This window comes from Bos indicus, chromosome 19 (genome assembly GCF_029378745.1).
Source record: "Bos indicus isolate NIAB-ARS_2022 breed Sahiwal x Tharparkar chromosome 19, NIAB-ARS_B.indTharparkar_mat_pri_1.0, whole genome shotgun sequence".
Taxonomy (NCBI): Eukaryota; Metazoa; Chordata; class Mammalia; order Artiodactyla; family Bovidae; genus Bos; species Bos indicus.
In genome coordinates, this window is record NC_091778.1 from 6,252,322 (window position 1) to 6,279,402 (window position 27,081).

The 27,081-nt window shown below is 44.5% G+C and overlaps 1 protein-coding gene across 3 annotated transcripts in view; it reads left to right on the forward strand.

Annotated features, from left to right (window-relative positions):
- Positions 1 to 13,249: 13,249 nt before the first annotated feature.
- The window catches only part of TOM1L1 (target of myb1 like 1 membrane trafficking protein), a 61,925-nt gene continuing 48,093 nt past the window's right edge, over positions 13,250 to 27,081 (forward strand). For 2 of the 3 annotated variants that reach the window (XR_011561887.1, XM_019981251.2), the window contains exons 1-3: positions 13,250 to 13,403; positions 15,768 to 15,852; positions 19,595 to 19,673. Coding sequence is in view for 2 of the 3 variants with exons in the window: in XM_019981251.2 (XP_019836810.2) it covers positions 13,346 to 13,403; positions 15,768 to 15,852; positions 19,595 to 19,673 (222 nt within the window). In the remaining variant the exon portion in view is untranslated. Of the gene's footprint in view, positions 13,404 to 14,082; positions 14,223 to 15,767; positions 15,853 to 19,594; positions 19,674 to 27,081 lie in introns of those variants that run through there. The other variant, XM_019981252.2, reaches the window with a different exon arrangement.

Consider the following 27,081-nt stretch of genomic DNA (forward strand, 5'->3'; position numbering starts at 1 on the left):
CTTTTCCCCACTCCAGCCTGAACGCTAGTTCTGAGTCGCTTGGGTGTTTTGATCCCCATTCCCACAAGACTTTTTCAGTAAATTGATCAAGAAATCATACATAAATCACAGCATGCCAATAGAAACTAAATATGTGACTGCTATAATACTGTGCTCAGTTGCTTCAGTCGTGTCTGACTCTTTGTGTGTGACCCCATGGGTCGTAGCCTGCCAGGCTCCTCTGTCCATGGGATTTTCCAAACAAGAAGTGCAGTGAGTTGCCATGCCCTCCTCCAGGGGATCTTCCCAACCCAGGGATTGAACCCACATCTGCTGTATTTCCTGCATTGTAGGTGGATTCTTTACTGCTGAGCTACCAGGTGGTTGCTAACAGGACATTATTTTCTTAGATATGTGACACTTGCATATTTAACTAGTGACTTTTACAGAGACCTTGCCAAACCTCAAGAGCATTTTTCTAATAGTGGACATTTCAGTCCACCTAGTAGATTATTCAGTCCCCCTAGTAGATTAATAAACTAGCTAATATTTACTGAGCTTTAGTATATTCTGAGCAGCATTTTAAATGTTATACATATATCATCTCATTTTTCAAAACAACCTTATAAAATTGGAATTATTTTTATCATTTGAGATCTGTGATTTGAAACTAGGTGATCTGACTTGAAATCTGAGCTTGATTTCCAACACAACACACAGGAATTAAATTGCAAACTCCAAATAAGTGTGAACTATTGAGGTCATGAAAGCCACGAAAAGCAAGTTGACTTAGGTTATGAAAATATCCATTCCCTTGGTTTATTTTTCAGGTAAAACTTCGGTTTAAAACCTTATTGGAATCCTTTGAGATGAAAAAATTTAGCTAACAACTGCTCTTTAGTCCCAGATATCAGTTCAGTTCAGTTCAGTCACTCAGTTGTGTCCAGCTATTTGTGACCCCATGGACTGCAGCATGCCAGGCTTCCCTGTCCATCACCAACTCCTAGAGCTCGGTCAAATTCATGTCCATCTAGTCAGTGATGCCATCCAGCCATCTCATCCTCTGTCATCCCCTTCTCCCCTTGCCTTCAGTCTTTCCCAGCATCAGGGTCTTTTCAAATGAGTCGGTTCTTCACATCAGGTGACCAAAGTATTAGAGTTTCAGCATCAGCATCAGTCCTTCCAATGAATATTCAGGACTGATTTCCTTTAGGATGGACTGGTCGGATCTCCTTGCAGTCCAAGGAACTCTCAAGAGTCTTCTCCAACACCACAGTTCAAAAGCATCAATTCTTCAGCGGTCAGCTTTCTTTATGGTCCAACTCTGACATCCATACATGACCACTGGAAAAACCATAGCTTTGACTAGACAGACCTTTGTTGGTAAAGTAATGTCTCTGCGTTTTAATATGCTATCTAGGTTGGTCATAGCTTTTCTTCCAAGGAGCATGTTTCTTTTAATTTCATGGCTGCAGTCACCATCTGCAGTGATTTTGGAGCCCATCCATGGGACTGGATGGCATGATCATAGTTTTCTGAATGTTGAGCTTTAAGCCAACTTTTTCACTCTCCTCTTCCACTTTCATCAAGAGGCACTTTAGTTCTTCTTCACTTTCTGCCATAAGGGTGGTGTCTTTTGCATATCTGAGGTTATTGATATTTCTCCGGGCAATCTTGATTCCACTTGTGCTTCATCCAGCCCAGAGTTTCTCATGACGTTCTCTGCATATAAGTTAAATAAGGAGGGTGACAATACACAGCCTTGACATGCTCCTTTCCCTATTTGGAACCAGTCTGTTGTTCCATGTCCAGTTCTAATTGTTGCTTCCTGACCTGCACACAGTGCCAGATGTCAGTGGCACTTCTTAATTATAAGTATAAAGGAAGCTAATGAAAGCACTTTTGTGGCTTAAAGACCAACTATGGAAGAAGAGTCAGTGTTTAAAATCATTCAACAAACTTCTGCTTAGCACTGCTCGATGAGGGGTGCTGGACCAGATGCTGCAGGTGTTACCAAACCAAGCTTGAGTCCACTCACCAGATGCACAGCAAAGCCAGTCTACTGACACTGGGTTGTGGAAAAGCAAAGTACAGTGTTTTGTGCAGGGCATCAAACAAAGAAAAGAAAAAGAGCAGCTAGTGCTCAAAAGACCTGAACTCCTTCCCCAATGGGTTTCAGGGAAGGTCTTTTAAAAACAAACAACTCACCTCATTTGAGGTGCAGGTTGCAGGTTGCATTGTTAGCTTGTGAACTTTCTTCTGATTGGCTGGTGGTGAGGTAACAGGGCAATGTTTCAAGAACATCAGGAGGTTTCTTTATCATCCTTCTGGTTCAAACCAGTCTGGGGTCTATCTGTTGTCAGCTTTAGTCACCACCTTCTATCTGTGTGTGTGTGTGGTGGGGGGGGGGGGGCGGGGGGCGCGGTCTTAGTTTCTGTGGAACAACTCAAAGACACAGTTCAGAGTGTTGTGTATATCCCCCTTGAGGAGGAACTGCTGCTAAGTTGCTTCAGTTGTGTCCGACTCTGTGCAACCCCATGGACGGCAGCCCACCAGGCTCCCCCATCCCTGAGATCCTCCAGGCAAGAACACTGGAGTGGTTTGCCATTTCCTTCTCCAATGCATGAAAGTGAAAAGTGAAAGGGAAGTCGCTCAGTCATGTCCGACTCCAGGCGACCCCATGGACTGCAGCCTACCAGGCTCTTCCGTCCACGGGATTTGCCAGGTAAGAGTACTGGAGTGGGGTGCCATTGCCTTCTCTAGGACTCTGTTTTATTGCTGAATTGTTGTTTCAGCTATCATTACTTTTCTTGATTGACTGATTTTCCTTTTTCATTTTCTACATCCCTTCACTTCTCTAATTGTTACCTTCTTATCCCTGCTCTTTGGAACACAGAGAAGGCCTAAGAGACTGAAATTTTTTCTACAAACAAGAATGGGAGACATGAAAGGGTTTTTGTACCTGGGAGGGCCCTGCAGAGTCTTGCTCAGTTGCACAGGTACTTCCCAAGATCAATGAAGAAGCGATTGATTGGAACCTGGCTCTGGGTGCAGCGTGACGAAATGGAAAAGGGCCTAAGCTTTGGAGTGAGACAAACTCAAATCCATCTCCCAATTCTGAGTGACTTTAGACAAGTCAGTTATTAAAATGGGAATAATGATTCTTAATTTATACCTGTTTTTAGTATTAGAGATACCGAAGCACGTTTTCATGTTTGAAAATGCATTTGGCACAGTAGCAAATCAACGAGTGCTAGCTGCCATCACCCTGTCTCTTCCTGCCCCCTCTTATCTTGGGTATCTGACCTCAGCCGAAAGCCCAAGAGCAAGGGGAGAGAAAAGACCGAGCTGGAAGTTAATTTCCAGAATAAAAAGTTGCTATGATTTAGATATTTAAAAATAACTGTGGAAATAGAGTCAACACATGTCTTTGTACATATAGCTTTCAAAAATAATAGGCAAGAATTATTGGGTAAAAACTTATTTTTAAAGATAATTAGTAGTAATATGTCTTTAGATGCAGAGGGTCTTGGTTATGTTTGAGAGAACCCAAGCTTCAGTCCAATTTCATCCCTAAAGAATATTAAGTCTTATAGTACTTAAGAACTGCTGGATTGAGCAATATTCATAGAGAAAGAAAGGGCAAGGAGACGGAAAAAAGACGCAAAGTGAGGCCGGAGACAGATGGGCTCCAGGTTACACATTTACAAGTGGCCTCTGTTTAAAACTAGATGCCAGTCCAGGTTCAATGCACGATACTGGATGCTTGGGGCTAGTGCACTGGGACGACCCAGAGGGATGGTATGGGGAGGGAGGAGGGAGGAGGGTTCAGGATGGGGAGCACATGTATACCTGTGATGGATTCATTTTGATATTTGGCAAAACTAATAAAATTATGTAAAGTTTAAAAATAAAATAAAATAAAATAAAAAAATAAAAAAATAAAAATAAAATAAAATTACAAAAAAAAAAAAAAACTAGCTTACATTACAACTGTTTACTGTGTCATGAGGCACAGAGAAGTGGGCTTCGGGCTAGCTGCTTAGAACTGTTAGCATTTCCTGAGACAAGAGCAAGGTGGGCCCCAGTTAAGGCATTTACAGTCAGCTTCCTGTTTGCCCCCTGCATGGAAACGACAACAGAAACAGGGTAAATAGCCAGTGTTTGTCTCTTGTAAACACCTTTAAGGTAAAGTCATGGCAAGGACAAAGAGGTGGCAAAACACTGTTTGAGTAAAGGATTAAGGACTCCCCACTGCCCCTCGCCCCCTTTCTGGAACAAGTAGGACACTAATCATGCACAGAAAGGCTCCTCGTGGGTCAAAAGTCAGGGGATGATGTCAGGCCATAACGTGTCTTGCTTCTCCCAAAAGTCTTCACTTCAAGGCCCCTGTTGGCCGACGGGTACGTGTACACCCAGGGTAGACTATGTGTGGGAAAAGACGCCAGATAATTGACTAAAGGTAAACAAAGACCTGGAAGAACTGCCCTATTTAAATGACTTAAACACCACTATTCAGTGCTCCTCCTAAGAGGGACACCCACACCCTTTCTTTCTGGATGTGCAGATCTGCCTTACTTCTGTCTTAACAATCTGTTTCTCTGTGTGCTCTCCCACTTGTTGTGCTCTGTCTCTAATAAACTCGGTACCTGCATTTAGTTTCTGCCTCTACGATAAATGCATTTTTCACTGAGGGCAAAGATCTAGGGAAAAAGAGCTTCTAGCCTCTAGCTTTTGCTGGTCTGGTCAGTAGGACTACTGGTTTTCATCCAGGCTATTCAGATTCAGCATATCTAGGCTATTCCAGGCCAGCAGGGAATTAAGATTTCACTTCACTGCTTACTGCTGCCTTGCCAAGATCAAAAGGGATCTGAAACTGACAGAAGGAAAAAAAATTGAGGATAATTTCAAGATTTTTTTATTTAGGAAGGCATGGTATTTCCAATCTGGTATTCAAAGTATGGTACAAGCCAATCTGGGGACCTTTAAAAATCCTGATACCCTTGATGCATCCAGGTTCATTAAATCAGAATCTGTGAGGGTGGGACCCAGGTATCATTATTCTTTACAGTAGCTTGTAGCTCAGTTGGTAAAGAATCTGCCTGCAGTGCAGGAGAAGCGGGTTTGATCCCTGGGTCAGGAAGATCTGGAGAAAGAAATGGCAACCCATTCCAATGCTCTTGCCTGGAGAATCCCCATGAACAGAGGAGCCTGGCAGGCTACAGTCCACAGGGTCGCAGGAGTCGGACACGACTTAGCTAAAAAGCCACCACCACAGGTGATTCCAACATATCAATAACTACGTTCATCAAAACAAGAAAGTCAGTCAGAATATTGAGATGGTGGAGGAAAGGGATCAGTATAAGTCTAGCTCTATTAACATTAGAGCTGGATGGAAAAATTCTTAAAGAGATGGGAATACCAGATGACATTACCTTCCTCCTGAGAAATCTGTATGCAGGTCAAGAAGCCACAGTTAGAACTGGGCATGGAACAATAGACTGGTTCCAAATAGGAAAGGAGTACGTCAAGGCTGTATATTGTCACCTGCTTCTTTAACTTGTATGCAGAGTACATCATGCGAACTGCCAGATTGGATGAAGCACAGCTAGAATCAAGATTGCAGGAAGAAATATCAATAACCTCAGATATGCAGATGACACCACCCTTATGGCAGAAAGTGAAGAGGAACTAAAGAACCTCTTGGTGAAAGTAAAAGAGGAGAGTGAAAAAGTTGGCTTAAAACTCATCATTCAAAAAATGAAGATCATGGCATCCAGTCCCATCACTTCATGGCAAATAGATGGGGAAACAATGGAAACAGTGAGAGACTTTATTTTCATGGGCTCCAAAATCACTGCAGATGGTGACTGCAGCCGTGAAATTAAAAGACTCTTGCTCCTTAGAAGACAAGCTATGACCAACCTAGACAGCATATTAAAAACAGAGACATTATTTTCCTCACAAAGGTGTATCTAGTCAAAGCTATGGTTTTTCCAGTACTCATGTATGGATGTGAGAGTTGAACTATAAAGAAAGCTGAGCACTGAAGAATTGATGCTTTTGAACTGTGGTGTTGGAGGAGACTCTTGAGAGACCCTTGGACTGCAAGGAGATCAAACCAGTCCATCCTAAAGGAAATCAGTCCTGAATCAGTCATTGGAAGGACTGTTGCTGAAGCTGAAACTCCAATAGTTTCGTCATCTTATGGGAAGAACAGACTCATTGGAAAAGACCCTGATACTGGGAAAGATTGAAGGCAAGGGGAGAAGGGGATGACATGGCATCACTGACTCAATGGACATGAGTAAACTCCCGAGAGTTGGTGATGAGAATTTGGTGCTGCAGTTCATGGGGTTGCAAATGGACAGACACGACTGAATGACTGAACTGAGCTGAACGGAACTGAATTGGTTAAAGCAGCTGAACAACAACAGCAAGGCCTTTAAAATGTCTGGATACCAAACCTAACAAATCAGATTCTAGTCCCTTGAGGGGCTTATATCTAGAAGTGGGGAACATACTTCTAAACAAAGAAACAGTACAGTGTTATAAGCTCCAAGAAAGAAATCTGTAAGACAGGAAAGGAGGACTCAGTTCTCTTGGTCAGGAAAGTTTTCATGGAGAAGGGACAAGGAGAAGGCATCCTGAGGGAAATGGATAAAGAGGAAGAGGCAGGCTACAGAACTGTGGGAAGCATAACAGATTTAGCAGGTAGGGAGGAAGATGGAACCAGATGAAGCTCATGAGAAGTAGCAGCCAGAAAAAGGAGGATATGACAGGGAGGTGCCCTGAAAGGTGAGGGGGAAAGAAGGGTGGCTGGGATGGCATCACATAGCAGAGAGGGCAAAGAGGATGTGACTGTTAACTGGCTCAGATCTGATGATCAGATAGCTATGGAAATGTCCACAAAATGGCAATCCATACTGGGACAGCTAGGGAGGAGAGTGGAGGTGCTTGGAATTGAACCCATTAGATAAAGAGAAGGATAAAGAGCAGTCTAGAGAAAATACTGTGGGGAGGGTTGGGGAAACACAACTTTTAATTTAAATATTAAAACAGAAAAGAGGTGCTTGTAGCAGAAGACTCGGGGAGTCAGGGGAAGGCTATTGTGTTACAATCTCCTAGCTGGAGCAGAATGGCCTGGGGCTGGTCACTTCCCTTCTCTGGCTGTCCATGTTTTCATCTATAAGATGATGGGGTAGGGATTATGTGATTTATAAGGGCATGTCCAGAGAAGGCAATGGCAACCCACTCCAGTATTCTTGCCTGGCAAATCCCATGGACAGAGGAGCCTGGTAGGCTGCAGTCCATGGGGTCGCTAAAAGTCGGACACAACTGAGCAACTTCACTTTCACTTTCACTTTTCACTTTCATGCATTGGAGAAGGAGATGGCAACCCACTCCAGTGTAGTTGCCTGGAGAATCCCAGGGATGGGGGAGCCTGGTGGGCTGCTGTCTCTGGGGTTGCACAGAGTCGGACACCACTGAAGTGATTTAGTAGCAGCAGCAGCAGTCCAGATTTGACAACCTAAAAACTTTAGTGGTAAGAACAGGGTCAATCGAGAGGGTGAAAAAGACTCTTAACTGCCTAAAACCTAATGATGGATCAGCTTTGTTTCCAGATGTGTATTTGCCATGATCGGTCACCTCATTCTCCAGGTACCATATCTAGAACCCATCTTTTAAAAAGTAAATGGTACTACCTACCATCTAGGCTTTATCCATGACAGTACATAGAATAAAGTTTCTGCTTTTGGAATCAGAGAGTCCTTTACTAGCAAGGTGACTGTGGTTTTTCTAGTCTGTAAAACAGAGTAATAATAGTAATGATTTCATAGAGTTATTATGGAATTAAATGAGAGCATGTATGTAACATACTTAGAGCATGTATGCGTGCTGAGTTGCTCAATCATGTCCAATTCTTTGCAACTCCATGGACTGCAGCCCACCAGGCTCCTTTGTCCATGGAATTTTCCAGGCAAGAATACTGAAGTGGGTTGCCATTTCCTCCTTTAGGAGATCTTTCTGACCCAGGGAACAAACCTGCATCTCCTGCATTGGCAAGTGGCACCTAGAATATTGTTATAGTACAGATAATATAGCTCAGTTGGTAAAGAATCCACCTGCAATTCAGGAGACCTTGGTTCAATTCCTGGGTGGGGAAGATCCACTGAGAAGGGATAGGTTACCCACTCCAGTATTCTTGGGCTCTCCTTGTGGCTTAGCTGGTAAAGAATCCGCCTGTAATGTGGGTTTGATCCCTGGGTTGGGGAGATCCCCTGGAGAAGGGAAAGACTACCCAACTCCAGTATTCTGGCCTAGAGAATTCCATGGACTGTATAGTCCATGGGGTTGCAAAGAGTCAGACACGACTGAGCGACTTGCACTTTTCCACAGATAATATTAGCATGCTTGAACAAGTATAGAAACAACAGGAGGACCCTGTGGCAGACGACTCCTATTCCTATTTTCTTCACGAGGTCTCCCTTTGAATCAAATAGATCCTTTAAAATAAATGAGACATATTTAATGAGCAGATTCATGTAGTAACAAAAATACAAGCTTTAGAATCAAGCAGCCATGACTCAAACTCAGGTCAAGCTATTTATTTTTGAGTTTCAGATTACATATTTGTAAAAATGAAGTGCATAACTCCTGCCTTCAGGCGTAGGAAGACTACAATAAAATAGATTGCCAGTTCCAGGCATTTAAGTGTATTTAAAGTAAAGATTTTCTTTGCTTCTACCTAGCATTACGACTTGGAGAAGGCAATGGCACCCCACTCAAGTACTCTTGCCTGGAAAATCCCATGGATGGAGCAGCTTGGTGGGCTGCGGTCTATGGGGCTGTACAGAGTTGGACACGACTGAGTGACTTCACTTTCACTCTTCACTTTAATGCATTGGAGAAGGAAATGACAACCCACTCCAGTGTTCTTGCCTGGAGAATCCCAGGGACAGGGGAGCCTGGTAGGCTGCCGTCTATGGGGTCGCATAGAGTCGGACACGACTGAAGCGACTTAGCAGCATTACGACTTGTGTTTAGAAAGTTTCCTTAGAATTGAAGTTGTGGTGAGATTTTGCTCCTGGCACCCAGAAATTTTATTCTTGTTTCTTTCTGGGAGTCTGCCTCTTCTCTGACCTTGACTTAGCTGTGAATTCTATCCTACTCTCAGACCATAATAACATTGACAGGGTTGATTTTCAGCCCTGGGGACTTGGGGGATCATAGAGAAAGTGGCAGAACACAGAAAGAAGGCTGCAACCATCACAACACCCTCCACGGGCACATGAGGAGGTAAAAGCTTCGGGTAGAGATCTTGGAGAGACAGCAGTGAATGGTGGCTTGAAGTGAAATCTTAGTTCCCTGCCCAGGAATTGAACTTGGGTAGCCCAGATGAGGAGAAGGCAATGGCAACCCACTCCAGTACTCTTGCCTGGAAAATCCCATGGATGGAGCAGCTTGGTGGGCTGCCGTCTATGGGGCTGTACAGAGTTGGACACGACTGAAACGACTTAGCAGCAGCAGCAGCAGCCCAGATGAAAACCAGGAATCCTACCCACTAGATCATCAAGGCTAGAGGCTAGAAGCAAATTTTCCCTGGCTCTTGCCCCATTGAAAAATGCATTTTTCAAGGACACAAAAACTGTAAAAACAGGTATAAAGTTTATTATTAGAGACACACACAATTGGGAGAGCACACAGAGAAAGTTTGTTTAATTAAGACAGAAGCAAGGCAAAGATTCACACCTGGAAAGCAAGGGTGTGGATGTCTTAATGAGGAGGGGCACAATAAAGAGGCAGTTAAATCATTTGTGGAAGGCAGTTATTCTGCATCTTTATTTACTTTTGGTCAATTATCTTGATTCTTTTTCCACACCGGACCTGCCCTAGGACCCATCCCACAAGCATGTGCAACATTTTTCCAAGATGAATTCTAGCCCAGAGGCCTAATGAGGGGGGGGGGGGGGGGGGCTCTTGGCATCACATATTATGGGATAGTGCCCCCTCCTTTTGACCCCTAAGGAGCCTTTCTGCACTTGTGCAGTGTCTCCCTTGCCCCAAGGATGGGAGCTCTTGATCTTCTACTCAACAGGGTTTAGTCCCTCTTTGTCCCTCCCATAACCGTTATCTTAAAGTGTCCACAGGGGACAAAGCCTGGCTACTTAGCCTGTTTCTGTTATATATAGTTAAGCATATAAATCAAATATATATTTTTATATACTTCAAATAAATATAATATTTATATTTCAAATCAAATATTTATATAGATTCAGAGATCAGTCGCTCAGTCATGTCCAACTCTTTGCAACCCCATGAATCGCAGCACGCCTGGCCTCCCTGTCCATCACCAACTCCCGGAGTTCACTCAGACCTATGTCCATCGAGTCACTGATGCCATCCAGCCATCTCATCCTCTGTCATCCCCTTCTCCTCCTGCCCCCAATCCCTCCCAGCATCAGAGTCTTTTCCAATGTGTCAACTCTTGGCATGAGGTGGCCAAAGTACTGGAGCTTCAGCTTTAGCATCATTCCTTCCAAAGAAATCCCAGGGCTGATCTCTTTCAGAATGGACTGGTTGGATCTCCTTGCAGTCCAAGGGACTCTCAAGAGTCTTCTCCAACACCACAGTTCAAAAGCATCAATTCTTCAGCACTCAGCCTTCTTCACAGTCCAACTCTCACATCCATACGTGACCACTGGAAAACCCATAGCCTTGACTAGACGGACCTTTGTTGGCAAAGTACTGTCTCTGCTTTTGAATATGTTATCTAGGTTGGTCATAACTTTCCTTCCAGGGAGTAAGCGTCTTTTAATTTCATGGCTGCAGTCACCATCTGTAGTGATTTTGGAGTCCCCCAAAATAAAGTCTGACACTGTTTCCACTGTTTCCCCATCTATTTCCCATGAAGTGATGGGACTGGATGCCATGATCTTCATTTTCTGAATGTTGAGCTTAAAGCCAACTTTTTCACTCTCCACTTTCACTTTCATCAAGAGGCTTTTTAGTTCCTCTTCACTTTCTGCCATAAGGGTGGTGTCATCTGCATATCTGAGGCTATTGATATTTCTCCTGGCTATCTTGATTCCAGCTTGTGCTTCTTCCAGTCCAGCGTTTCTCATGATGTACTCTGATATAAATTAAATAAGCAGGGTGACAATATACAGCCTTGATGTACTCCTTTTCCTATTTGGAACCAGTCTGTTGTTCCATGTCCAGTTCTAACACTTGCTTCCTGATCTGCATATAGGTTTCTCAAGAGGCAGGTCTGGTGGTCTGGTATTCCCATCTCTTTCAGAATTTTCCAGAGTTTATTGTGATCCACACAGTCAAAGGCTTTGGCATAGTCAATAAAGCAGAAATAGATGTTTTTCTGGAACTCTCTTGCTTTTTCCATGATCCAGCAGATATTGGCAATTTGATCTCTGGTTCCTTTGCCTTTTCTAAAACCAGCTTGAACATCTGGAAGTTCACGGTTCACGTGTTGCTGAAGCCTGGCTTGGAGAATTTTGAGCATTACTTTACTAGCATGTGAGATGAGTGCGATTGTGCGGTAGTTTGAACATTCTTTGGCATTGCCTTTCTTTGGGATTGTAATGAAAACTGACCTTTCCCAGTCCTGTGGCCACTGCTGAGTTTTCCAAATTTGCTGGCATATTGAGGGCAGCACTTTCACAGCATCATCTTTCAGGATTTGAAATAGCTCAACTGGAATTCCATCACCTCCACTAGCTTTGTTCATAGTGATGCTTTCTAAGGTCCACTAGACTTCACATTCCTGGATGTCTGGCTCTAGGTCAGTGATCACATCATCGTGATTATCTGGGGAAATTAAAAAAAAAAAAAATCTCTTGCATGAGAAGTAGCAGTTATGTTAAAAATCTGCTTGTTGATTCCTTCCTTGTTCTCATGCCCTGATGGAAGGCTATGACATCAACAGCAGCCTAACCTGAAACTGACTTTCTCTTTAAGGTTGCTTGATTGTAGGGTTCAGAGAGTGAAATGCTTTGTACACTGTATAATATGAAAGAGATTAGGTTGGTGATGTCACAAGAGGTTTTCAACAGTGTCAGCAGAAGCTGTAGTGATGACTAAGGAACTGATAAGTAGCACCATATAAAGGAGTTCCCCTGGATATGCATGTGGAGAGTATTAATCACAGGTAGGAGATATTTACAACAAAAATGTTTCACTCTAGATTTTAGAATCCCAAGTATTAGCTTGCAAGGGTCAAGTAAAATCAGAAATAAATTAGAGCAAAACACCCAAGTGAGTTAGCCCCTTGGTGCACATTGGGATTGGTTTTGATTTATGTGCTTACATATGTGACTAGGAACATAAGGCAGATCTCCTCACCATTTCCAGGACCAAAGAAGGGTTCGTAGAGCTGGGCCCAAGCGGACCGCAGGAAGTGAGACCTGGAAGTGCAGGGAGCCCATGTGGTGCTAACTGCCATCACCTTGGAGACACTCAGCCTCCAGCAGGCCCTGGAGTCACGGAAGACTGTCGGGGTAGCCAATCAGATGTTCATCGAATGCCCCAGAAGAGGGAAAGGGCAACCGGGAAGCGGTTGAAGAGCTCAAGCTCGGATTTACATTCCAAAGCAGTTCTACGGCAGAACAGTCTGCTTAGGCAGAAGGAATGCCCTTTCCTTTCCTCAGTTCGCGGGAGGACGGTTCCCAGGAGCCCGGAGCTCGCTCGGCGGCGCCACGCGGTCCCTCAGGAAACTGGGGCGAGACGACGGCCAGTGCCTGGTTTGAAGCCAGTCCGCCCTCCTGACCCTCACCTGCAGCCTAAGGGCGAGGGACACGCCTTCGCTCCCGGATCTCGGGGCCGGGTCAAGAAGCAGGGCGGGGTAAATATTTCCAGGCGCTCGATTCCCTCAGTGGCTAAACATTTGTTCTGTGGGTGCCAGACGCTGACTTGGGCGGGTTACGTGGCTAATGTTCACCGTGGCCTGTGTAACTCCGCGTTTCCTTCTCTACAAGGGGGCGCAGGAGGCGCCGAGAAGGGCAGCGCCCTGCCCCGAGAGCAACAGGATCCGCGCTCGGCCCCAGCGGCGGCCCCCGGGCCTTGAAGCCTGTCCCCGGGGCGCGGCACGTGCGCGCGCGGCCGACCCCTCCGGGGGACCCCCCCCGCCCCGCCCCCACCAGGACCCCGCCCCCTCGAGGACCCCGCCCCGCCCCCTCCGCGCCCTCGCCCACGCCTCCGCCCCTCCAGAGACCCCGCTCCGCCCCCCTCCCTGGACCCCGCCCCCTGGGGACCCCGCCCCGCTCGGCGCCCCGCAGCAGCCGAGGGAGGAGCCGGGGCCGTGCGGGAGGAGTCGCGGGCGGCGGAGGCCGGGCGCGCTCGCAGCACGGCCATGGCGTTCGGCAGGAGTCACCGGGACCCGTACGCGAACTCCCTGGGCCAGCTGATAGGTAAGGGGGGCCCCGCGCCCCGACTCCGTTCCCCGCCGCACGGAACCGCGTGGGTCCCGGCTCGAGGAGCTCCCCGCTTCCCCGCAACTTTCCCGGGCCCGCGCCCGCCGGTGCGGCGATACCCCTGTTGCGACCCGTCTCTCTCGAAGCCCGGCTCCGCACTGTTCCCCAGCGCCTTCCAGCGCGGTGGGCGTGGGAGCGGACAGGTGGCCCGGGGGTCGGGGGCGGCGGGCCTGGCCCTCCGCGGGGGTGCCGCCCTCTGGGGCAGGGCGAGCCTCTCCGAGAGCGAGCCAAGTGTTGTGCCCGCTCTGCGAGGGGAAGGTTCCAGGAGGGTGAGTGCAGTGACCTCGCCGGCACAGGCAGGTGTCCAGACGCGTGCTCGCGGATTCCAGGCCGTTACAGCCCGAGCTTCTTTTTCGAGAGAAACAAAGAGAAGGGACGTGCTGAGCACAGGAGCGAAGGGAGGGGAGCCAGGCTCTCTCTCGGGGACACCAGAGGCCTCTGCGGGCCACCGAGGGCCACGCAGGTGTCTCCCCGACTCCTTTGGCTCTCTGGTGGGCGCGCCCCCGTCGACGTACGCGGAAGCCGGAGCCCGGCCTGGGGTTGCTCACAGACGCTGCTCCGTGCCTCCCTCGGGAATCGTGTGTAACACCCGTGCCCGGAGGTGCCAAGCAGAGCGTGATCATGTCGGCGAACTTGGTGGGACGAGGAAATCAGGAGACTCAAATTTGGACAGTTTATCCTGCAGCTTAGTTTACTGCTCTTTTAAAAGTACACGCCACTCAACCTGAAGCTTGGTTCCCACAACTTTATGAGATAGTGAGTGTAACTTCCATTGAGGAGGAAATGCTTTCCAAACTGTTGCTGGCTTTTTCTCTGTCGGGTGTTAAAATAAGCTCTGACCAGAAATGGAGTCGGACTGCATCTTCATAATCTGATTTATTCTTTGGTGGTTTGCACGTTTACTGACTGCCAGCTGTATGCCTGGACCTGAAGCAGGCACAGGCAAGACCTGGTCTCAGACATCAAAGTATGGGGAAGATGCACACTTATATGGGGAAGTGATTATAGTACAGTACCTTTGCAAAGGAAGAGAAATGTAAAACACCCAAAACTTATGAAAAGGGAGAACTTTGCCATGGCTTTTGAAGGATGAGTAGATTTCTAGGAAGATGGGAAGGTGGGAGGAAGGAGCATGGAATGGGGAGCAAAGAAACTGGCTGAAAGAACCTTGTGACTAAACACAAGTTTGGTAAGCTTTGTCCATTTTGAATGCCAAATGCAGATAGTGCTTCTCCTAGGTGGGGAGCAGGATTGGCTTTGGAGTTCCGCCAGCCAAACCTTTATCCTCTTTTTAATCCTTTTAATTAATTTTTGCTCCTTTCCCTGTTGGTCCTCATGTTTTCACGCTCAGGAATATTCTCCTTTCCTTTTAGGAAAGATGTTAAGATCACTCAGGTTGAGTGTTCTATGATCCTCTTTGTAGGTGGCATTCTGTATTCTTAAGGAGGCTGTCTGGACAGGGAAAAACTATTTGATTGTCTACTGATGAGGTTCCAGGTACAGGAGCCTTCAAGTTATGTCTGGTGCAGCGCTGGTTAATACAGGTGCTGGCAAGTACACAGGCAGTTTCAGTAGATCTCTCTTTTTCTCAACACCACTCGGCCAAGGAGAATACGTGACTTAAAAAAGCAAACAAAAACAACCTAGATTTGATGCTAGTTCTACCTTGTACTGGCTGTGTAGCCTGGGGTAATTTCCTTAACCTTCTTGAACTTCTGTGTCATCATCTCTGACAGTGGGTTAAATGAAATTGCATAAAATACTTAGCAGTATGCCTTCTCTGAAAGACAGGCAGGCAGATGGAGATTTAGGTGGGCTGTTCTGGCCCTGAAGCCTTTATTAATAGGTCATTTATTACTGTGGCAACAGCAGCACTCTGAACCTGGATCTTGACTGATTCTTGAATTACTGGGAATTGTGCGAAGAAAAAAAACAAAAAACTGTCTGTCTTTTGGTGATGTAAACTTAATGGTGCTTGCTAGGGAACCCCAGGCAGATTGTTTCTAGAAAACCAGACATGTTTGGGGCTTCTCTGGTGCTTTAGACAGTAAAGAATCTGCCTGCAATGCAGGACACCCAGGTTCAATCCCTGGGTTGGGAAGATCCCTTGGAGAAAGGAATGGCAGCCCACTCCAGTATTGTTGCCTGGAGAATTGCACGAACAGAGGAGCCTGGCAGGCTATAGTCCATGGGGTCACAAACAGTCAGACGTGACTGAGTGTCTGATGAACACTTTTACTTTTTTTTGAGACATGTTTTATTCTGTTATAGCTCAAACTCAACATTACTTTTTCTTTGCAGAAAAGGCTACATTTGCTGGAGTGCAGACGGAAGACTGGGGCCAGTTCATGCACATCTGTGACATAATTAACACCACCCAGGATGGGTGAGTTCAGAGTGTGGTTCATGTGTTTGTCTCGTAAGAAGCATCAGAACTATAGTGTGTTTTCTCCTGCAAACTTGAGTTTTCTCTTGCAGATTTTGGTTTTCTTGTTGAAATAGTGTTTCCATCACCTTTTAAGCACCCACTGCCTTTTGAAGACATGTCAGGTTGAAATATTAGGATGGCTGTTTTTTCCAGCATGTGGAATATCTGAGAATCCATTATAATTCTTCTCTTTGCCTTTTCCTTAATAATTTCAAATTTTGTCTCTGTGAGGCTCAAATCCCTTATTCTTTAAGGAGAGGGGGAGATATTGTTTCCTTCATTAGGAATTCTTCTTGCTCTGATTGCCAATATTTTATGTTATTGTAATTGAAAAATATTATGAAGAAGCTAGTGGACTCCTGGTGGTGAACTGTCTCTGAGCAGTTGTCATTATCAACCAGAAAATAATCTAGCAGTTGTTTTCCTCTGCCTGTCACAAGACAAGTTTTTTCTTCTGAATGCCAACTCATCCATGTTTACACTCAGTTCTTAAACAATATGGTATCTTTTGTTACACTTCTTAAACTTTAAGAAGTCGAAATTTAAAAAACTAAATCATTAAGGCTATTTTGTGACTTAGTCTGAATTATAACTTGTTGTAAGGGATACAGTTCTCTTGATTTTCCTGCACATTTGAAGTAATCATGAACAGCTAACGAGATTATCTTAGTTTATGTTGATGAATGCAGAGTTCCAAATAACAGGAAGGCGACATAAGAAAGACTTCCTCAGTGATCAATGCAAAGAAATAGAGGAAAACAATAGAATGTGAAAGACTAGAGATCTCTTCAAGAAAATTAGAGATAAAAAGGGAACTTTTCATGCAAAGATGGGTACAATAAAGGACAGAAATGGTATGGACTTAACAGAAGCAGAAGAGGTGGCAAGAATACACAGAAGAACTATGCAAAAAAATCTTCATGACCCAGATAATCACAATGGTGTAGTCATTCACCTAGAGCCAGATATCCTGGAATGTGAAGTCAAGTGGGACTTAGGAAGCATCACTATGAATAAAACTAGTAGAGGGGATAGCATTCCAGTTGAGCTGTTTCAAATCCTAAAATATGATGCTCTGAAAGTGCTGTACTCAGTATGCCAGCAAATTTGGAAAACTCAGCAATGGCCACAGGACTGGAAAAGGTCAGTTTTCATTCCAATCCCAAAGAAAGGCAATGCCAAAGAATGTTCGAACTACCACACAATTGCACTCATCTCACACAATAGCAAAGTATTGCTCAAAATTCTCCAAGCCAGGCTTCAGCAATACGTGAATAGTGAACTTCCAGATTTTCAAGCTGTATTTTGAAAAGGCATAGGAACCAGAGATAAAATTACCAACATCCCCTGGATCATGGAAAAAGCAAGAGAGTTCCAGAAAAACATCTACTTCTGCTTTATTGACTATGCCAAAGCCTTTGACTGTGTGGCTCACAACAAACTGTGGAAAATTCTTAAAGAAATGGGAATACCAGACCATCTGACCTGCCTCTTGGGAAACCTGTATGCAGGTCAGGAAGCAACAGTTAGAACTGGACATGGAACAACAGACTGGTTCCAAATAGGAAAAGGAGTACGTCAAGGCTGTATATTGTCACCCTGCTTATTTAACTTATATGTAGAGTACATCATGTGAAATGCCAGGCTAGATGAAGCACAAGCTGGAATCAAGATTGCCGGGAGAAATATCAATAACCTCAGATATGCAGATGACACCACCTTTGTGACAGAAGACAAGAGGCAGAAAGAGCCTCTTGATGAAAGTGAAAGAGGAGAGTGAAAAAGTTGGCTTAAAACTTAGCATTCAGAAAACTAACATTCTATTTAAAACTAAAACTTAACATTCATGGCATCTGATCCCATCACTTCATGGCAAATAGATGGGGAAACAGTGGAAACAGTGGCAGACTTTATTTTTTTGGGCTCCAGAATCACTGCAGATGGTGTCCATAGCCATGAAATTAAAAGTCGCTTGTTCCTTGGAAGAAAAGCTATGACCAACCTTGACAGCATATGGACGTGAATTTGAGTAAACTCCAGGAGTTAGTGATGGAAAGGGAAGCCTGGCATGCTGCGGTCCATGGGGTCACAAAGAATCGGACACAACTGAGTGACTGAACAGAACTGATGCTGATGAAGAAAACATTACACTTAATTGTTGACTCTATCAGTGGAAAGTGCTTAAAGTACTAACTAGTACTTTTAAGTATTTATAATGGTTTCTCTATAATCTTATTTCCCGCATTTGGTTCTTCTGAACCTTTTCTTCACTTATAATACTGACTTCTTCCTTGATAGTGCAAAAAGGGGATCTCAGTGTAAAATTGTTTTACTTATTTTTTTTTCCTTTTTAATTTATATTTATTTATTTAGCCACATCAGGCCTTAGTTGTGGCATGTGGGATCTAGTCCTCTGACCGGGAATCAAACCTGGGCCCCTGCTTTGGGAGCTCACAGTCTTAGCCACTGGACTACCAGGGAATTCCCCAATTTTTTTCTTTTAAAACAGTATCTTTATTCTTTTAAGCTTTTCCAAGAGTTTAATCTTAGATTTTATATATGATCTTTTAGAAATATATCTATTATAAGAGTTACAATTGTAAATATATGTAATGTTATATAATTATATTATCATGAAATAGAAATTCTACCCATGCAAACATAACAAAATTAGAAGGTAATATGCAAAAAGGATTTGTATCTTTTTTAACTTTTGAAGTGTAATTGGCATACAACACTGTATAAGTTTAAAATGTACAGCAAATGACTTGACTTACATATATTACAAAACAATTTCCACAATAAGTTAGCATCACAGTTACACCTCATAAAATTACAAAGACAATTTTTTCCCTTTTGATGAGAACTTTTAGTGTCTACTGTCTTAATAGCTGTCAAATATATCATATAGCAGAATTAACTACAGTCATCATGCTGTACATTACATCCACATTACTTACTTGAAACTGGTCATCTTGAAGCGAATTTGGACTGTCTACTTATACATGGTTCTTCCTTTTGTAACATAAAATTGTAGCATCAATTAGTCCTAGTTAGTCCTAACTCCTCCTCCTATATCCCACTGCCTGTAGGGTGCTTGGGGCTTTCCAAGTGGTGCTAGTGGTAAAGAATTTGCCTGCCAGTGCAGGAGACGCAAGAGATGAGGGTTTGACCCCTGCCTGAGTCAGGAAGATCCCCTAGAGGAGGAAATGGCACCCCACTCCAGTATTCTTGCGTAAATAATCCCATGGACAGAAGAGCCTGGAAGGCTACAGTCCATGGGGTCTCAAAGAGTTGGACACAACTTAGCAACTCAACAAAAACAACAATAGGGTGTGTAGGAAATACTAATAATAAACATAGGTCACATTTTCAGAAATTCATTTCAGGTAAGGTGGTTCTGTGCATTGACATAGAGAGGGTTGTGGGTGTGAATGCATTTCACATGCAGTGCTTTCTAGGCAGTGATCATCTGAATACGTTACTTGGTTTTCACAAGGAGGTAGTTGGTACTGTCTGCCTAGATATATGAGGAAACGGGTGTAACAAGTGCAGTCATCTGCTCAGTGTCACACAGCAGAACTAAGACCCTGGGTGTCTCCTCAGCCGTTCCTCTTTTCACGCTGCAGAGTGCTTTTCAGTGATGGACTTGCTTTCCACAGGGCCTGCATTGATGATTTTACTGTGTTTATTGTTGTAGGCCAAAAGATGCAGTAAAAGCTTTGAAGAAAAGGATTTCCAAAAACTATAATCATAAAGAAATCCAACTCACCTTGTCAGTAAGTACTTTAATGTTAAATTGAGATTAAGATTGCCTAAGTTATAGTCACATTTCTAATTTTGTGTCTAAAGGATACAAATACTCTGAGATAATAGGTGAGCAAAAAATATGTACAGTATGGATTAAAATGATTCATTTACTGAGAATTACAGAATCAAGGGAGTTTGGTTAATTGTAAGAGCATTTAATTTGGTGGAAAATGAGTGTTCCTGGAAAATCATATTTTCCTGGTTAGGAGATAAGAACTGGTAATGAACAACTTGGAGGAACTGAGCTGATCAAGAAGTCTGTGTATGTGTTACACGTGGGGAGAACTGAAGCTTGAAAAACGCCCCCCTCTTAGCTCCCTGCCTTGCTTGCGCATCTCTGGAATTCTGAGGTGCTGGCAGCTGTCTAGGGTCCAGCCAACTTCTGCTGCCTGATGTAATTTGAATTAAGTTCTTTGTTGATAGAAACAATTCTGTGCACCGTGTTTCTTGATATGGGTGTAGACATTTATTTGATATGTTCCCGTTTTCCCCCAACTTTGGCTGTGTGACCCCTGCAGTTGCTGGATGAGTTGCCAGTTTCACGTCGGTACATTTTGTAGACCCTGCCTGCTGCCTGAGCTGTGTGCTTTCTGGTGTCTTCTGAGTGCCTTTGCTGACCTCCTTCTGGCCCCACGCCACACTGGGCTGTGGCGCTCCTCTGCCAGCATCAGACTGCCCTTAGGAGGGTTGGGCATGGTTATCTAGAGGGCTGTGGAGCAGAGCTGAGCTTTGCCCCCCCTTTTCTAGCTTCAAGGGGAAAAGAACTTAGCACCTCTTGCTTACTTGGAGAAGAAATGAAGTCTTAATGATCCTGTCACTGAAGAAACCCTACAAGTTAGAAGTTTTAGAGGAATCGTCTCCTCCACCTTTTTGGACCTCTCCCCTCTCCTTCACCATGGTCACCTCCTCAGGAAGGTCATGGAGTGGAGGGAACCAGAGAGAGGAGTAAGGTGCTCCAGGGGAAATAGGAGAACAGTGGGTTGGTGATGGAAAATCACCTTTGCCTGGTACTTTACCTGGTAGCTCAGCTGGTAAAGAATCTGCCTGCAATGCAGGAAATGCTGGTTTGATTTCCAGGTCAGAAAGATCTGCTGGAGAATGGATAGGCTACCCACTCCAGTCTTCTTGGGCTTCCCCTGGTGGCTCAGCTGGTAAAGAATCCACCAGCAATGCAGGAGACCTGGGTTCAATCCCTTTGTTGGGAAGATCCCCTGGATAAGGGAAAGGCTACCCCCTCTAGGATTCTGGCCTGGAGAATTCCATGGACTGAGGAGCCTGGCAGCCTGTGGTCCATTGGGTCACAAAGAGTTGGACACAACTGAGCGACATTCACTTTCACTTTGGCTGATGCTCTCAACAACCCTGTGAAGAAGTTGTATTATTGATTCCACTTCTCAGATGAAGAAACTGATACTTGGTGAGATTAAGTGATGTTTTTTTTTTTTTTTCCCCTCCAACTTTTAAGTAGCATAGGCAAGATTTCAGTGCAGGTCTCAGATTCTAAATTCCATGCCCTGGCCCCACACCACCTTGCTTCCCTGAACAAATCATGCCCCTTGAAAGAACAGTCACTGTGTTTCATTTGTGTCTTCAACTTCTTTGTGGTGGAAGATTTTGGGTATTAGGTGTTGACTGACTGAGTGTCCTTCAGCCCCCATCCCCTTCTCCTAGCATCCAGGAAGGACTCAGGGAGTGATTGTGATTTGGGGTAGAAAGGTATACAGCTGTGCCCTGAAATGGAGGACGTCCCAGGGCTGCTGAAGGTTAGGAGAATTGACTGAGGAACCTAAGGGCAGAAGATGAATTTACGCCATTTTCCGAATTTCAGCATGCGGTGTTTCACCTTCTGACAGCTGTGGATTCTGTATGATACCTTTGTCTCTCTGTTACAGCCAGCTTACCTGACCTTTCGGTGGTGGCTTTCTGTCCCTGGTCCATCACTTCCTCCATCCAGCTTCCTTCCCTCGGGACGAATCAGGACTCTCCCCTGAGGAAGCTGAGCTGTTCCCGAGTGTTGTGTCTTATATCCCATCTCTCTGTGAGTCCCCACACTTTCTCTCCTGCAGGTCATCTGATCACTCAGGCCTTGCTCACAGGAAGGCTGTTCCCTGTTCCATCTCTGGTAACTGTTTCATTCTCACCTCCTGATTTCCATACCAGCACGTGACAGCAAGTGAGTCTAAGACCTGTGCCAAAGTAAAGGTGAGAGTCACAGGTTAGGAGCCAGAATAGCTCCTCATTGTTAGGGGCAGAGTTCATTAAGGTTCCTGCTTCTTGGACTTCTTTGAATTGGTCTTTGATTCTTGATAGCTTCATGCAGCTTTCCCTGAGTTCTTTATTTAATGGCCCAGGCACCTCACCTCAGACTACTCACTGCACTGGAGTGGTGTGTTTAATTTTTTAGAACAGACTTTAATATAAACTTAAGCAGAGATCCAACCAGTTCATTCTGAAGGAGATCAGCCCTGGTATTTCTTTGGAAAGAATGATGCTAAAGCTGAAACTCTAGTACTTTGGCCACCTCATGCAAAGAGTTGACACATTGGAAAAGACTCTGATGCTGAGAAGGATTGGGGGCAGAAGGAAAAGGGGATGACAGAGGATGAGATGGCTGGATGGATATCACTGACTCGATGGACATGAGTCTGAGTGAACTCCGGGAGTTGGTGATGGACAGGGAGGCCTGGGGTGCTGCGATTTATGGGGTCGCAAAGAGTCGGACACAACTGAGTGACTGAACTGAACTTAACTGAATTATGAGAGAAATTAGTCACAGAAACAAATATCCAGTGTCTGTCAAAGGCAGTTATTTGTTTACCAATAAACTCTTTAACAGTGGATCCTCATATATTACATTTCCATTTTATCATGGTTAAGTGATGAGAGCCTGTCAAAGTCGATTATAAATGTCCTTGTATTATCTGTCATTTAGGTTCTCCATGGACTTGTTAGCCTTGATTAGCCTTTGCTGGGATCTGACTAGACTCTGATTTCCTACTATCAGTTGGTGGTGCGGTTTTGTCAAGAAGCCTGTTGTTTTCTCTTGTTTTAAAAACCATTTAGTTATGAGGCTTTATAACTCTTTCTATCAAGAGATCGGAATACCAGACCACTTGCCTGCCTCCGGAGAAATCTGTATATAGGTCAAGAAGCAACAGTTAGAACTGGACATGAAACAACAGACTGGTTCCAAATAGGGAAAGGAGCACGTCAAGGATGTATATTGTCACCCTGCTTATTTAACTTATATGCAGAGTACATCATTCAAAATGCCGGGCTGGATGAAGCACAAGCTGGAATCAAGATTGCAGGGAGAAATATCGATAACCTCAGATACGCAGATGACATTACCCTTTTGGCAGAAAGCAAAGAGGAACTAAAGAGCTTCTTGATGAAAGTGAAAGAGGAGAGTGAAAAAGCTGGCTTGAAACTCAACATTCAAAAAATGAAGATCATGGCATCCAGTTCCATCACTCCATGGCAAATAAATGGGGAAACCGTGGAAACAGTGAGAGACTTTATTTTCTTGGGCTCCAAAATCACTGCAGATGGTGACTGCACCCATGAATTTAAAAGATGTTTGCTCTTTGGAAGGAAAGCTATGACCAACTTAGACAGCATATTAAAAAGCAGAGACATTACTTTGCCAGCAAAGGTCTGTCTAGTCAAGGCTATGGTTTTTCCAGTAGTCATGTATGGATGTGAGAGTTGGACTATGAAGAAAGCTGAGCGCTGAAGAATTGATGTTTTTGAACTGTGGTCTTGGAGAAGACTCTTGAGAGTCCCTTGGACTGCAAGGAGATCCAACCAGTCAATCCTAAAGGAGATCAGTCCTGAATATTCATTGGACGGACTGATGCTGAAGCCGAAGTTCCAATACTTTGGCCACCTGATGCAAAGAACTAACTCATTTGTAAAGACCCTGATGCTGGGAAATATTGAGGGCAGGAAGAGAAGGGGATGACAGAGGATGAGATGGTTAGATGGCATCACTGACTCAATGGACATGGGTTTGGGTGGACTCCGGGAGTTGGTGATGGACAGGGAGGCCTGGCGTGCTGCGGTTGATAGGGTCGCAAAGAGTCGGACATGACTGAGCAACTGAACTGATAACTCTTTTTTTTTGTATACATATATCCCCTCCCTTTTGAAACTCCTTCCCATCTCCCTCCCCATCCCATCCCTCTAGGTTGATACAGAGCCCCTGTTTGAGTTTCCTGAGCCATACAGCAAATTCCCATTGGCTATCTGTTTTACATATGGTAATGTAAGTTTCCATGTTACTCTTTCCATACATCTCACCCTCTCCCCATATCCGTAAGTCTATTCTCTATGTTTCTCCGTTGCTGCCCTGTAAATAAATTCTTCAGTACCATTTTTCTAGATTCCATATGTATGTGTTGCTGCTAAGTCACTTCAGTCGTGTCTGACTCTGTGCGACCCCATAGATGGCAGGCCACCAGGCTCCCCTGTCCCTGAGATTCTCCAGGCAAGAACACTGGAGTGGGTTGCCATTTCCTTCTCCAATGCGTGAAAGTGAAGTTGCTCAGTCGTGCCCGACTCTTAGTGACCCCATGGACTGCAGCCTACCAGGCTCCTCCGTCCATGGGATTTTCCAGGCAAGAGTACTGGAGTGGGGTGCCATTGCCTTCTCCGATGTATGTGTTAGAATATGGTATTTATCTTTCTCTTTCTGACTCACTTCAGTCTGTATAATAGGTATTAGGTTCATCCACCTCATTAGAGCAGACTCAAATGTGTTCCTTTTTATGGCTGAGTAATATTCCATTGTATATATGTACCACAACTTCTTTATCCATTCGTCAATGGATATCTAGAGTCTAGTCTTTACTTGAATGAGTCAGTTATGATAAGTCTCAGCAAGATACTATTATTGTGAAGAGGAAAGTGGTTGAATAGGTTCCTGGGAATCAGTTAATTAGTTGAAGCACCCCCTAGGTGGTGAGTTATGGGGACTTCAGAATTAGTGTAAAATGTCTTTATTCCTCTAGAAACTTACAAAGTAAGCTCATCCCCTAAAGCGGCCTTAGCTTAGTTTGTTTTTCAGCTCTGGATGACCCTGGAGCCTGGGTTACTATGTTTCATTTAGAAATTTACCATGAGAAATAAAACTACCATGGAGCTTTTTTTCCCTAACATTTTTGAAAGGAATACTTATCTTGGCTCATCAATATTTTCTTTCTTGATGGGAAATTATCTGTGTGAGCAGACAATCACAGTACTTACATTTATTAAGGTCCTGCTATGTGTCAGGCTCTTCATATGCATCATTTTCCACTTAAGCCTTACAGCAGGTCTCTGGAAGAAGGTAGGCTCATTTTGCAGTTGATGATCCTGAGTCTTAGTCACGATAAGTGATTTGCCCAGCCACGTGCAAAGGGACAGCTGTGAAGCCTCAGATCAGCATACTCTGCAGTCTCTCAGTTGTTGCCTCCTCCTGGGTTCCCTTCTCCACCTCAGATTATGGTTTCTTGGTTCATAGGTTATGTGTGCTCAGTCGCTTAGTTGTGTCCAGCCCTTTGCAGCTCCATGGACTGCAGCCCACCAGGCTCCTCTCTCCATGGAGTTTTCCAGGCAAGAATACTGGACTGGGTTGCCATTTCCTCCTCTAGGGTAATCTTCCCAACCCAGGAATCGAACCCACATCTCTTGCATCTCCTGCATCTCTTGCACTGGCAGGTGAATTCTTTACCACTGTGCCACCTGGTTGAATCCAGCCTCCCAGTTGAATCCCACCTGGGTAGCTCCATGTTCATAGGTTATATGAACACATAAATTGCACCAAAGCCCAATTCCAAAATGTGTAGAAGCAAGGTATTTGATTTTTCCAATTCACCACTCTAAGTTTTATTGTTTAGCTAAGTGGGCTGGGGTGTGAGAGGTACCGTGACATGAAGGAAGAGGTGATAGCATAGAAGTAAGTGGTCCTGACACTCGAGATTCCAGCGGGAAAGCACAAAGGGCATGGTTTATGATCTCCAGATGTTAACATTCTCAGCGTTTCATATTGACTCTTTGATTTTTATAGGTAACCTCCTGGGAATGTTGCCCATTAACATAAAATCTTGATACTCCAACAGTAAAAAGTGGTTTGTGGAATATTTAGCATTTCTTTTACTGTTATGGAAGATGAGACTTGGAGGCAAAGTATTTTGCCTAAGACTGCTTAACTGGTCACGTGAAGTAGTTCTATAAATTCCCATTGAACTAGAGGCGCTTTTCCTCATCATAATAGTGTATCAAGCAAAAAGCCATTTGTTATTCAACTTGTCTTTCTCGAAACAACTTGTATTAAAATAGATTCATCTTAATATGTTTTGGATTCTGATTTTATTTTCCTTTGGTTAAAGATTCTCCCTGTGTTTCACATGCTGCATGTGCTCAGCTTCTGTATTTCATGGTTGCTTTTTTAGCAGCGATGCCCTTATAACTATAGCTTTCATATCTTCTTCTATTTCTATTGCCATTAAAGTGACACAGTACAGAGCATGGTATAAAATCAATTTTCAGGACTCCTTTTCTACAGAGATTATACCTATCCTGGTCATATTATGGTCTTTATGACCTCTGAGAAGGTGGAAGCATGGACACTAGAGATTTCATTGTGTTTTTAGATCACTTTCAGAAATCTGCTACCAGCTCATTCTTTCTTAGCCTGTCTTCTGTTCATGTTGCTGTATTGAAAATCTTTTTTTTCAAGATGATTGATGACTCCACTAATCAACAAACCTACCTGAGTTTTTCTCACTCCATATACCTAACTGTTTGACACTCCATCGTCCTGAAAATCCTGCCCACTTTTGACTTTATGAGCATTATGTTCTGTTTATTTTATGCCTCAGTTTCCGTTGGTTGCTCTTGGGCTGCCTTTCTCCATCCTCCTTCCAGCCTCCCAGTTGAATCCCACCGTGCCTCCTCCTCTCTGCTCATGCGAGGCAGCCCCAGGTACTCCCTGTGGGCTTAAGTCTCTCCTGAACTGTATCTGTGCATGTACAGCTCTCAGCCAGAAATCTCCACTTGAATGTCTCTGTCCTTTTGTCTTAGTCATCTTGAGCAGCCTAACAAGGTACCGTCGATGGGGTGGCTTAAGCAATAGACTTTTCTATTTCTTCCAGTCTATGAGGATCTGAAGTCCAAGGTCAGGGTGCTGGCAGGTCCAGTGTCTGAGGAGGGCCCGCCCTCTGGCTTGTCAATGGCTGTCTTCTCGTTGTATCGTCATGTGGCCAAGGAGAGATCTCTCTTATCCCTCTTTTCTAAGAAAGGCGGGAGAAGAAGGAGACGACAGAGGACTAGATGGTTGGATGGCATCACCGACTCAATGGACATGAATTTGAGCAAACTCTGGGAGATTGTGAA